The sequence below is a fragment of the Argopecten irradians genome, chromosome 15 (assembly GCF_041381155.1).
Source record: "Argopecten irradians isolate NY chromosome 15, Ai_NY, whole genome shotgun sequence".
Taxonomy (NCBI): Eukaryota; Metazoa; Mollusca; class Bivalvia; order Pectinida; family Pectinidae; genus Argopecten; species Argopecten irradians.
In genome coordinates this window covers 17,939,992-17,953,509 of record NC_091148.1, presented here as the reverse complement: position 1 = coordinate 17,953,509, position 13,518 = coordinate 17,939,992, and the positions used below count along the sequence as shown (strand labels likewise).

The 13,518-nt window shown below is 37.8% G+C and overlaps 1 protein-coding gene across 1 annotated transcript; it reads left to right on the top strand.

Annotated features, from left to right (window-relative positions):
- The first annotated feature begins 1,165 nt into the window (after nt 1-1,165).
- Nucleotides 1,166-7,152, top strand: LOC138308645 (uncharacterized). The gene is made up of 5 exons (XM_069249684.1): nt 1,166-1,229; nt 1,741-2,256; nt 3,050-3,137; nt 3,630-3,823; nt 6,394-7,152. Exons 1-5 carry the CDS (start codon nt 1,166-1,168, stop codon nt 6,666-6,668), a joined length of 1,137 nt encoding a protein of 378 aa, XP_069105785.1. The 3' UTR covers nt 6,669-7,152.
- Nucleotides 7,153-13,518: the final 6,366 nt, after the last annotated feature.

Here is a 13,518-nt window from a genome sequence, read left to right as displayed (position 1 = left end):
GGGGTAATTGACGCCGACGCACCATTTGATATTTCCATGACATGCGGGTTGTGAGTCACGAAAAGTTTGAGGGATCGTTCATGAATCATACAATATCTATATTTTGTGTGTATTTACCACTGTCATTGTGTAGTAATGATAATTAAATGAACAAAATCAGAGACAAAATACACGAAAGAGATGTAACTTAAAACACTGCAGGTTTGGGACGCAATGATGTACAGTATATAGTTACTTTTCGTTCGCATTAGTTCTAAATTCCGTAACTCTTAGTCCATTCCCACACAATGTGATAACTTTTTGACGCTCTCCAGCGTTAAATGATAGAGTTGGACATAATCTACCACTTAACTACATAACATTAGCTTTTGACAATAACAGTTTTCTATGCATTCTTACACTATATAACTTTTATATCCGTTAAAACAATTAACAAACAAACAACACTTGTGGACGCCTTCCTACACTAAATGATAGTTTACACAAAACCTTTGACTCAAACTTGAAACAAAACCTTTGTCTCATACTTGAAACAAAACGACTGTTTTAGACACATTTTCCTCCGACTAAATGACAGACCTATTGCTTATTATCACAGGAAATTCACACTTCATAATAAAGACACACTACATGTTAGGATTGAATTGTTTTCAGTAGTTTCGTGGAGCCCATATTGGGATAACATAGGAACTGAAACATTTACTACTAACAATAATACAATAGACTGACTTGTTACGAATTGGGGTGTGTTATGCGGTGTCTTTAGTGGTATACTCCAGTGAGATAGTACTATAAAATGGACAAGAGTTTTCACTATTGCAAACAGACACAACACGGACATACCACAGCCTCCCAAAAATAATATACAGACATTCATAAAAAAAAATAACGTACAATGCATGGCTGTTAATAGGACGTAAATTAACCAACCAGCGTTACCTAGTGCAGTTTACGGGAGGTCTGATATTGCCTGTCAGCAAAAATAACCAGATTTATTAAACAACCATTAATTATAATGACATATAAATTTTATATATTATAGTTAAAAAAACGTGTGGTATGTTTAAACTCTGCTTTTGCCAATATATCGTAGATAATTATTCTATTTATCTACCACTCCAACTGCATCCATATCGTCCATGGACTACTATTTGTTAACAGTTTAATGCTTAAATACCATATACTGCTTAGTCACTACGGCTTTACAAAAGTGGTTGACAATAACACTGGTTTGTTAATGACGTCACACTCCTAATTATTCAAGTTGTATTTACCGGTACATGAACGATTGGGATTGAATTTTCTGACATTCTACACCCCTGATGATTTGATTGTGTATACTCAAGGTAAATAAAATCGAATCCTACGTTAATTACTAATAATGTTTTGTTCCCTTTTCAACGTTTGTTCTGTATGAATATCAATAGATGAAAGGGACTACATATGTTTTACACACAATCGACTTTAAATCAAAGTAGGTCACCTAAGTTAAGAAAAATCAGCTTAACAATACAAAATAAAAACATCCATGTTGAGCTCTAAGAAAATCTCCAAAATTGGTCTCTAGATGATTTAAAAACAATGACCGATATACAGGGATCGTCTGTAAAACATTTGAACGAGTTTTTCTCATCACAATTGTTTTTAAATTGCATTGTCAGCTTTGACATATCACCAACTTAAAGGATAATGCTGGGGTAAGGATCCATTTATTATGTAGGTGAAATTTTATTGTTCCAGGTTTGAAGAGTACTGTCAACACAATCAAGGTGGCGACGACGAGAAACCCAGCGGTCTTGGCGGTAGCTGGAGGCACCGTCAGGCGTTCTTCTTCTCTTCGGAATGTCTCGAAGAAAAACAAAGGTTCCGGTACAATCCGAAGAACAAGCAGTTTCAGTCTCCTTGCGAGACCCAGCAAACCGGGCGATCGTCTGACAGTGGAAACGCTACAGGCGTTATCTCCCTTTGATATTACCGGAAATGACGTTGTTTCAGAAGCAGCACGAGCTCTTCTTCTCAATAAAGTGAAAATGGAAAAACACGTGCATGACATTTTCTTCCCTCACGAGAAAAGTGATCCACGATTAGATAACTTTGACACCAGAGGGTTTCCGGTGGACAAACTCGGAACAGCTCTGGTGGCACAGGCTATTTCTACGAACAAGGACGACCACAAGTTCCATTCTATGATAGACAAGCGCGCCCTAGCGGATGTTCTGGGCGAATTATATAACAGTATTCAATGGAAGAAAATAGGTAAGTCACGGGAATATGGTTCTAGCGCATACTGTATTCTACGAAAAACTGATAACATGAGTTTTACCAGGGCATTCAGTAGACCCAGGAGAGTGTGTTATTGAGTTTTCGACTCTTGAAAATCATATTTGACTCTTGGGTTTGACAACAAAGAAACGATAATGTTCACAAACGTCAGTACTTCTAGACTAGATTTAGACTCATGCCGGCAACTTGTTGTCTACAGCTTTAGAAAAGAAACTCTTCTGGACCTAACAGTCATCGTAGAATGTAATTTTGTATGTACCTTTTGACGAGGTAATAAACTGCTCTAGTAGAAACCAAAATCCATTTGCAAATCAGAAATATGTGGTGCAACTCATAAACCTATAGTATGACAAACTACTGTCCTTCCCAATACAAGAAACGTCTTCCTGATCTGGTAAAGGCCCACTACCTTTCCGAAACAAAATTCAGAAATCTCTTAACAAATAATAATAACCAGAGAAAATAGATATCGATTGGCTTAAGATGAGGTTACAATACCAAACAAATGCAAAATTTTCTGCGAAATCTATGTTAAAAGTAAAGATTCATTTCGCTGTTTTGTCGTCTGTCGCAGTGATATTCAACTAACGCGGGGTAATTGTGACGTTTTACATCCGCATTTTAAACATTAAATGTAAGATTGTTGAAAACGAATGTTCAGTCGAAAATGTAATTTTGGATTTCCAGTTTTATTAAAAACCGTAACATACCACACAACCTTGCCATATTTCCATCTGTGTTACTCATTTCCCACTTTTGTTCTCAGGTTTTTGCCTTTACACACTGCTGTACCCAGATGAACTAAAGAACGAAATCCTTGGAATAAGTCTGCGAGATTTCATCGAGGACAGAGGGTAAGTGTCGATAACATGATATTACAATATTGAAGATCTGGGAGTTCACGTAATCAAAACATACGAGCCCATTATCCTGTAATGGAATTTGTCAACCTCAACCACAACACACACACCATCATGTACTGTTTGACAAACATGTCGCTGATGTCGACAAGCTGACTCCTCGATCACAGTCGCAACATATCGTAAAAAGCACAACATTTGAACGTAAAATAACATTGATGACTAACCCTTCCTATTTGACAGTCTGGTTTTAATTTCCGTTCACACTCTGTAATGGTTTTCAACGCAATATATTTTCCACAATATTGCTACTTTTTTCCACGTTTGCCTTGTTGACTTTTGTGGACGAACTTTAATTTCAATGTTTCCACATTTGTATAAACACAGAACTTTCGAATCTTCCCGATGAAAAATTCCACCGTAATCGAAAAGTTCCGAAACTTTTGTTTTCTTTTCTTTCAAATTTGTCCGCCATTTTGTTTTCAGTCACGTGTGGGCTGAGAAGCTTCTGTCCTACATCATGGAGCCTCGGTGGACGGCCATGTGGCAGTACAAGATTGTACGGGGCCAGTCTACAGAGGAGGAGTATAACAGGGAAATGAACGCTCTGTTTGTAAAACTACATCTACTGGACCCACAGTCTGTTATACCGGCGTACCAGTTCTTACTAAACCAAAGAGGTGAATATATTAGTCCATAAACTAAAAATAGTTGTATATTTTTTTGCATTACCTTTTGATTTTGTATATTTGAAACAACTGCAACCTGTTTAAAATCTGTTTCAAGTTGCTCTTTTTTCGTCATTGAAATTGTTTGTTTGAGAAACGTCATAATCTTACAAAATGTAGTCTTATTAACCATACCATACTATTGTTTACTGCGTTTGCTTCGCCATCGAGAATGCGTTCAAACGTCTAGTTTAACGAGACTGGGAAACATGATTATTTTAACTAAAGTAATCGCTTAACTTACAATATGCATTCATATTCCCACTTTTTGTTCAAAAAGTAAATCTCTCTAAATCAGGAAAACAATCAGATGTTCAAAACAATCTTCGAACCTTTAGGCATCGGGGCCCAGATTCACGAACATTCCTTAACTTTCAGGAATTCCTTAATTTAAAATTTCCCATAGGAATGCATTACAAAAGTTAAGAAAATATTCATAAGTTAAAGAGCTTTCCTTAATATCTGTTATACTTTTCAAGTTCGGGAATTCCTTAAAGTTAAAGAATGTTTATGAAACTGGGCCCTGAATTGTTCAATGTAGCTCGCTGTTTCCGTTGCTGTTAGTGTCAGTATTCATTTTCCAAATCTTGGATCGAGACGGGCTCATAAAAAACGTCCAGATAAGCTTACCTAAGAAATCTCCAATTGATCGGATTTGGCTTTTTAATACACGACGTATTGACTCTGATGTCATTTTCTCTGTGCTAAGTCGTAACTTTTTGATATTAGGATTACTGGTTACAATTGTTCACGCAACAACGAACACAGTAAGCTGTTGAAGCTTAAAGAATTAAGTAAGAAGCGGCAATGTTCCCTATTTAGGTACACGTAATATATATATTGTTCCTAAGTCGTACTATACACTGGATAATTGACCATGTAAGGAAGTGTCCTTTTCATATTTTATCGTTTTTATCGTCTGAAATATAAATGTCGAGACAGTTTAAGCGTCAGAACCTGTTAGCGATTCAATTACCTTGAGTATATATATACATGTATATGAATTTAGGATCGGTTACACAATAGTTTTAACAACTGAGACACACAATTACAAGCTCCCGGATATACATGTATTGATAATTTATTTTACTCCATTTCATTTCAGAACATCTTATGCAAGATGTTGATACGAAGGAAATTGCGCAACAGGCAATGCCTACAATGTATATTAGTCATCTTCCGTACATTTAAGATATTTAAAAAATATTCTATATTTGAACTTTCATAATGGTAAAGAATTTCTCCATTAAAGGCCCACTACCTTTCCGAAACGGCTTTTAATTTTAAAATGGACATGTAAAACGAGATAATTTCTTAGAGTCGCAAAAGTGATTAACTTACCGTTAATACTACACTCATCTCCGCAGTTATCCTATATCACGCAGGAAATCCTGCATAATATGTTTGGTGTTTTTACCTCATTTTAGGCCATCAATGTGTTTTCTTACGTTATTAATATTTTTAAGAAACTTTTGAATTTTGCTCCGGAAAGGTAATGGGCATTTAAGTCCGTAAAATTTCGTTAAAGCCATCAAACTTGTTTATCTGTTATATTATTGCCCGGACTTATAAAGCCCTCGCCCACGTCGTGATATCGATCTCACTGAATTTCCAATGTATCAACTCCAATATTCAAACACGAAATCAGTGACATGTTTTTGTATTGACATTACTGTTAAAATCTCAAATTACAAGACGTGTTTCTTTGTTGTAGTAGTTGTTTATTTTTTTTAGGAACAGGTCCCAATTTCACGAACTTTCCTTAATTTCAAAGGATATCGTATTTCGTCTGGGTTCATCCGCCGTCCGCAAACTTCATTTGATTTCAACTCGTGTTACAGCTGTTATTCGAATAGAATTATGCTACACAGAGATAGTCGACTAAGTTATTTTTGGGTGCGAAAGCCATGACGGCCGCCTCGAAAGTCTTCTACATAATCACAATAAGAACTTCGCCCGTGCCACTCTTTGAATCGAATATTAGTAAAGATGTAAAAGAAAAGTGGTGTTATATTTTGGCCTTGAAACATGCATTGACAATAACGGTGGCCATGTTGTTTCGTCGTTGATGAAATAAAAACTTTTCAAATGATCAGGATACATTTGTTATTCAACAATTCTCAAAAGTCATTCATGGAATCCTAATTTGTCAATGCACCATATTTAGTATGAAAGACTTAGCTTGGACTTTTTATATGAGGATATATGAGGGTTGCATTTTGACCTATTAATTCTATTATCAGATAAAATGATTTGTTTTTTTAGAGAAAAGACAACGGCATTAAGCCGCGTGAACTCAACCGAAACATCATTGGGTTTAATCTGTATCCTTACTTATACTTAGCTGATGTGACGGGTCTTATTGATGAAGTTGAATAAGTTTGCTTTTCCGGAACACATATTTCCGTTTCTTTAAATTGTGTTTGAATATTGGTTATACTGTTTCCTTCTTGTTTTAAGTTAGTATTAATGTTTTCTCTACTAGATTATCATGTTAATTTTTTCATTACTTTCCTTCCCAGCCTTACCGACAGTGAATTTAGAGCTAGCCACCAGGAACTACCTCGGAGATTCTATCGACTGTATGGAAATAGAGGAGGAGGTTGTGGACGCCATTACGAGATCGAGCATGCCTATTAACGTTTCTAGACTAAGTCTGTCAGACATCGAAGTGTTTTACGGTGTGGAAGTGGACGAGTTTATTGTGACGTGGTGCCGCAATATCGGTATATGGAGCGGAAACAGGGCCGACAACAGTCGAACGTCAAAACCACGTGACAGATGTTGTGTAATGTGATTTTCACTATGTGATCAAGTTTTAGAGCCTCTTGTAAACAATCTTCACATACTGGCGGATTCATTTCGGAAAACCTCTACTGGCTTTTAAAAAATCGAAATCTGCCGAGTGGTTCAGTCAATCGAAATCACCCTTAATCACGGAATATGTCGAGATGTGACGAGTGACATCAAATACTCACGAAGTCATGAATGGCCCACGGAATCAGCCGAAGTTGGCCGATGATATACGCTTTTGTATGATGTGGTTACAGTATAACTTGTGCTGAAAAATACCCTATTTTCACAGATCTCTTTCGTATTTACACTCGGAGTTTTAAGTATTCGTTATATTATTATAATATATGTCCCTTTTTTGTTGGCATCTGATGTCAGACATTGTTTTTGTAATAGTATAGTTTGCACGAGGTGTTAAGTTGGTGTTTTAGTCATGTGACATGGTAAAGTATTACACATTTTTTTAATGAAATAAAACAGAAAAGTTATGGTACGTCTACTTGTCATATCTGAATTCAGCTTCACAAAGATATTACAGGTTTTTTTAAAAGAAATGTTTTAGCTAAAGTAATAACTATATAGCACTGTAAAGTGTTTAAAAACGAACCGGATTTACATCGGGAAAAACATCTATTATCATAAATTATCTCATGCGAATTTTACAATGTGATCAAGTTTTAGGGCCTCTTGAAAAATTATGTTCAGAATTGAGTCTGGTGTAGAGGACATATTATCCTGTACCAGAATTATATCATTAAATATCATTAAATAAAATATTTCGTTTAAGATAAGGAAACGTTGTGGATTACAGCCAGTGTACAGTATTTTCGGTCCACACAAAACGATCGACAGGCGTTATTATGCAAGAAACAAAACAAACCGGACGCATTATCAATCTAACTAGTACATATGTATAGTAAAAGTATTATTATTATATCAGCATACATAGGGTAGCTGTTATGAATTTGTTTTTATTCCTCATCCATCTGATAAAATCATTTTAGCCCACCATCATCAGATGGCAGCCATCTAGGATTTGGAAAATTAGGATTTGGAAAATTAAGGTTTGTTATCGTTATTTCTCAGGCGCTTCTTAAGGGATTTCTTTTAAATTTCATTTTTGGTTCCCCTTTGTTCCGAATTATGCATATTATATTTTAAGACCAGTCAGAAGAAAGATGGCCGACAGGATTTCGACAATTGAAGTTTGTTGAGATTTATCTCTTTTGTATATTGCATTTTGGAGCAATGGGAAGATATATGACAGACGGTTATCTTTGATTTGACAATTGAAGTTCGTTATCGCTATTTCTCAGAAATCATTAAAACATTTCTGAAACTTATTCCTAAAGTTCTTTTTAAGGCTCTTTTGAAATGTGGGCTGACCTTTTCTATAAAAGTGTTCTTTATCGCAATGGTCTTTATATTGTGTTACCCGTCGGTATAAATGATCATTTAAGATCCTAAAAAGTGGTTTTATCGCCGAGCGGTCTTGACTCCCAAGTCAAGTTGTGCTATAAATGATCATTTATGATCGATCTGAAAAGTGGTCTTATAAAGCAGATGGTTACTACTATAGTGTTCACTTTATTTAAAGTTACGAATATCACAATCTTGGACCTATTAGACCGAAGTATTTCCCTGCTATGTTAACTATGTAAGTAGTTCGCTGTGTATCAAATGATTCAAAGGAAGAGGGAAAGAAGAAAACAGACAAAAGATCTGTTTCTTTTACCACCATAGCTCCGTCAAGGGTTGACGTCAATACCTCTAGGAACTCCTGTTGGTACATTTACGATTTCATAATATTGAACAATGTGACTACGGTAGTATTCCAACTACGTACACTATACCCGTCTGTTCTCTAAAGAGAACTTTATTACTGAGAAGTTGTTTTTCGGCAGTTTGGAGTTGACTATCGAGGTGTAGGGACCAAGACAAAGGGAGTTCCCTTACTGGTATAACATGTTAGGCATGCAGTTGTAAAGCAAAAGGATAATTATCACCATTATGTAAAAAAAAGCTTGATTATTTTAACTTGCTATTAACAGAGAGGGTCATCAATGGACTTGTCAGGTTTGAGTGGTAGACAAAAAATGAGTACCCGAAAAAAATACCAGCGGCAAGTACCTACCCCACCTACGTCCCAGAGGGATGTTGGTAATATGCCAATACATGTTGGCTGGACTATGACATAAATACACAGGCCTAACCGCCACACATGTTGGCTGGACTATGACATAAATACACAGGTCTAACCGCCACAAATGTTGGCTGGACTATGACATAAATACACAGGTCTAACCGCCACAAATGTTGGCTGGACTATGACATAAATGACACAGGTCTAACCGCCAAATGTGGCTGGACTATGACTACACAGGTCTAACCGCCACAAATGTTGGCTGGACTATGACATAAATACACAGGTCTAACCGCCACAAATGTTGGCTGGACTATGACATAAATACACAGGTCTAACCGCCACAAATGTTGGCTGGACTATGACATAAATACACAGGTCTAACCGCCACAAATGTTGGCTGGACTATGACATAAATACACAGGTCTAACCGCCACAAATGTTGGCTGGACTATGACATAAATACACAGGTCTAACCGCCACAAATGTTGGCTGGACTATGACATAAATACACAGGTCTAACCGCCACAAATGTTGGCTGGACTATGACATAAATACACAGGTCTAACCGTCAAAAATATTAGCTGGACTATGACCTAAATACATAGGCCTAACCGCCACAAATATTGGCTGGACTATGACATAAATACACAGGCCTAACCGCCTCAAATGTTGGCTGGACTATGACATAAATACACAGGCCTAACCGCCACAAATGTTGGCTGGACTATGACATAAATACACAGGTCTAACCGCCACAAATGTTGGCTGGACTATGACCTAAATACACAGGTCTAACCGCCACAAATGTTGGCTGGACTATGACATAAATACACAGACCTAACCGCCACAAATATTGGCTGGACTATGACATAAATACACAGGTCTAACCGCCACAAATGTTGGCTGGACTATGACATAAATACACAGGCCTAACCGCCACAAATATTGGCTGGACTATGACATAAATACACAGGCCTAACCTCCACAAATATTGGCTGGACTATGACATAAATACACAGGCCTAACCTCCACAAATATTGGCTGGACTATGACATAAATACACAGGTCTAACCGCCACAAATGTTGGCTGGACTATGACATAAATACACAGGTCTAACCGCCACAAATGTTGGCTGGACTATGACATAAATACACAGGCCTAACCGCCACAAATGTTGGCTGGACTATGACATAAATACACAGGTCTAACCGCCACAAATGTTGGCTGGACTATGACCTAAATACACAGGTCTAACCGCCTCAAATGTTGGCTGGACTATGACATAATACACAGAGTCTAAAACCGCCACAAATTTGGCTGGACTATGACATAAATACACAGCTAACCGCCAAAATGTTGGCTGGACTATGACATAAATACACAGTCTAACCGCCACAAATGTTGGCTGGACTATGACATAAATACACAGCCTAACCGCCACAAATATTGGCTGGACTATGACATAAATACACAGAACCGCCACAAATTTGGCTGGACTATGACATAAATACACAGCTAACCGCCATGGCTAACATAAATACACAGCCTAACCCCAAAATGTTGGCTGGACTATGACATAAATACACAGGTCTAACCGCCACAAATGTTGGCTGGACTATGACATAAATACACAGGTCCTAACCGCCACAAATATTGGCTGGACTATGACATAAATACACAGGCCTAACCTCCACAAATATTGGCTGGACTATGACATAAATACACAGGTCTAACCGCCTCAAATGTTGGCTGGACTATGAACATAATATACACACAGGTCTAACCGCCACAAATGTTGGCTGGACTATGACATAAATACACAGGTCTAACCGCCACAAATGTTGGCTGGACTATGACATAAATACACAGGTCTAACCGCCACAAATGTTGGCTGGACTATGACATAAATACACAGGTCTAACCGCCACAAATGTTGGCTGGACTATGACCTAAATACACAGGTCTAACCGCCACAAATGTTGGCTGGACTATGACATAAATACACAGGTCTAACCGCCACAAATGTTGGCTGGACTATGACATAAATACACAGGTCTAACCGCCACAAATGTTGGCTGGACTATGACATAAATACACAGGTCTAACCGCCACAAAATGTTGGCTGGACTATGACATAAATACACAGGTCTAACCGCCACAAATGTTGGCTGGACTATGACATAAATACACAGGCCTAACCGCCACAAATATTGGCTGGACTATGACATAAATACACAGGCCTAACCGCCACAAATGTTGGCTGGACTATGACATAAATACACAGGTCTAACCGCCACAAATGTTGGCTGGACTATGACATAAATACACAGGTCTAACCGCCACAAATGTTGGCTGGACTATGACATAAATACACACAGGCTAACCGCCTCAAATGTTGGCTGGACTATGACATAAATACACAGGTCTAACCGCCACAAATGTTGGCTGGACTATGACATAAATACACAGGTCTAACCGCCACAAATGTTGGCTGGACTATGACATAAATACACAGCCTAACCGCCATATGTTGGCTGGACTATGACATAAATACACAGGTCTAACCGCCACAAATATTTGGCTGGACTATGACATCAATACACAGACCTAACCGCCACAAATATTGGCTGGACTATGACATAAATACACAGGTCTAACCGCCACAAATATTGGCTGGACTATGACATCAATACACAGGTCTAACCGCCACAAATGTTGGCTGGACTATGACATATATAATACACAGGTCTAACCGCCACAAATGTTGGCTGGACTATGACATAAATACACAGGTCTAACCGCCACAAATGTTGGCTGGACTATGACATAAATACACAGGTCTAACCTTCTCAAATGTTGGCTGGACTATGACATAAATACACAGGCCTAACCGCCACAAATGTTGGCTGGACTATGACATAAATACACAGGCCTAACCTCCACAAATGTTGGCTGGACTATGACATAAATACACAGGTCTAACCGCCACAAATGTTGGCTGGACTATGACATAAATACACAGGTCTAACCGCCACAAATGTTGGCTGGACTATGACATAAATACACAGGTCTAACCGCCACAAATGTTGGCTGGACTATGACATAAATACACAGGCCTAACCGCCACAAATGTTGGCTGGACTATGACATAAATACACAGGTCTAACCGCCACAAATGTTGGCTGGACTATGACATTAATACACAGGTCTAACCGCCACAAATTTGGCTGGACTATGACATAAATACACAGGCCTAACCTTCTCAAAATGTTGGCTGGACTATGACATAAATACACAGGCCTAACCGCCACAAATGTTGGCTGGACTATGACCTAAATACACAGGCCTAACCTTCTCAAATGTTGGCTGGACTATGACATAAATACACGGGTCTAAACGCCAAAAATATTAGCTGGACTATGACCTAAATACATTGACCTAACCGCCTCAAATCTACATAAACAGGCCTAACCTTCTCAAATGTTGGCTGGACTATGACATAAATACACAGGTCTAAACGCCATAAATATTAGCTGGACTATGACATAAATACACAGGTCTAACCGCCTCTAATGTTGGCTGGACTATGACCTAAATACACAGGCCTAACCTTCTCAAATGTTGGCTGGACTATGACATAAATACACACAGGCCTAACCTTCTCAAATGTTGGCTGGACTATGACCTAAATACACAGGCCTAACCTTCTCAAATGTTGGCTGGACTATGACATAAATACACAGGTCCTAACCGCCCTCAAATGTTGGCTGGACTATGACCTAAAATACACAGGCCTAACCTTAAACTACAAATGTTGGCTGACTATGACCTAAATACACAGGCCTAACCTTCTCAAATGTTGGCTGGACTATGACATAAATACACAGGCCTAACCTTCTCAAATGTTGGCTGGACTATGACCTAAATACACAGGCCTAACCTTCTCAAATGTTGGCTGGACTATGACATAAATACACAGGCCTAACCGCCACAAATGTTGGCTGGACTATGACATAATTACACAGGCCTAACCTCCACAAATGTTGGCTGGACTATGACATAAATACACAGGTCTAACCGCCACAAATGTTGGCTGAACAATGACAAAAATACACAGGTCTAAAAGTCGGGATTTTGACCCTATTTTTGTACCAATGTAACTCTTAAATTTTTTTCGTAATATACCGATAGATCGTTGTGTTAGAGAAATTCTGTGATGACCAAAAGGAACAATATCATTAGTTACACAGTCTGTTAGTGACCTAATACGGGAGAATATTAGGTCTAAAAATAACTTTCATAACATGTGTCTTTTAGACTCAGTATTATTCCGCATATGGTCACTAACAAACTAGCCTTGCCCGATACAAATTTATTTTAGACCCAATATTCTTCCGTATTAGGTCACTAAAAATCTGTGTAACGAATCTTTCCCATTATTTATTGTTTTACAGGCGTGATATGGAAATATGTTGGGTCAATAGCAATTGTTGTATTGGGCGAAGTCTAATTACATGTACAATGTGATAATTTTTATGTATTTCAATATACATGAAATGTCTTGAAGAAGTCGAATATTTATATAGAATGAAAATGATTTAATCAAACAAAACTATATATAGAGATTAATTTATGACAATAAATAACCAAATGTTGTAGGCCTATTAGAAAATCAAAGTCATGATAACGGGACTTATGTTTTTCCAA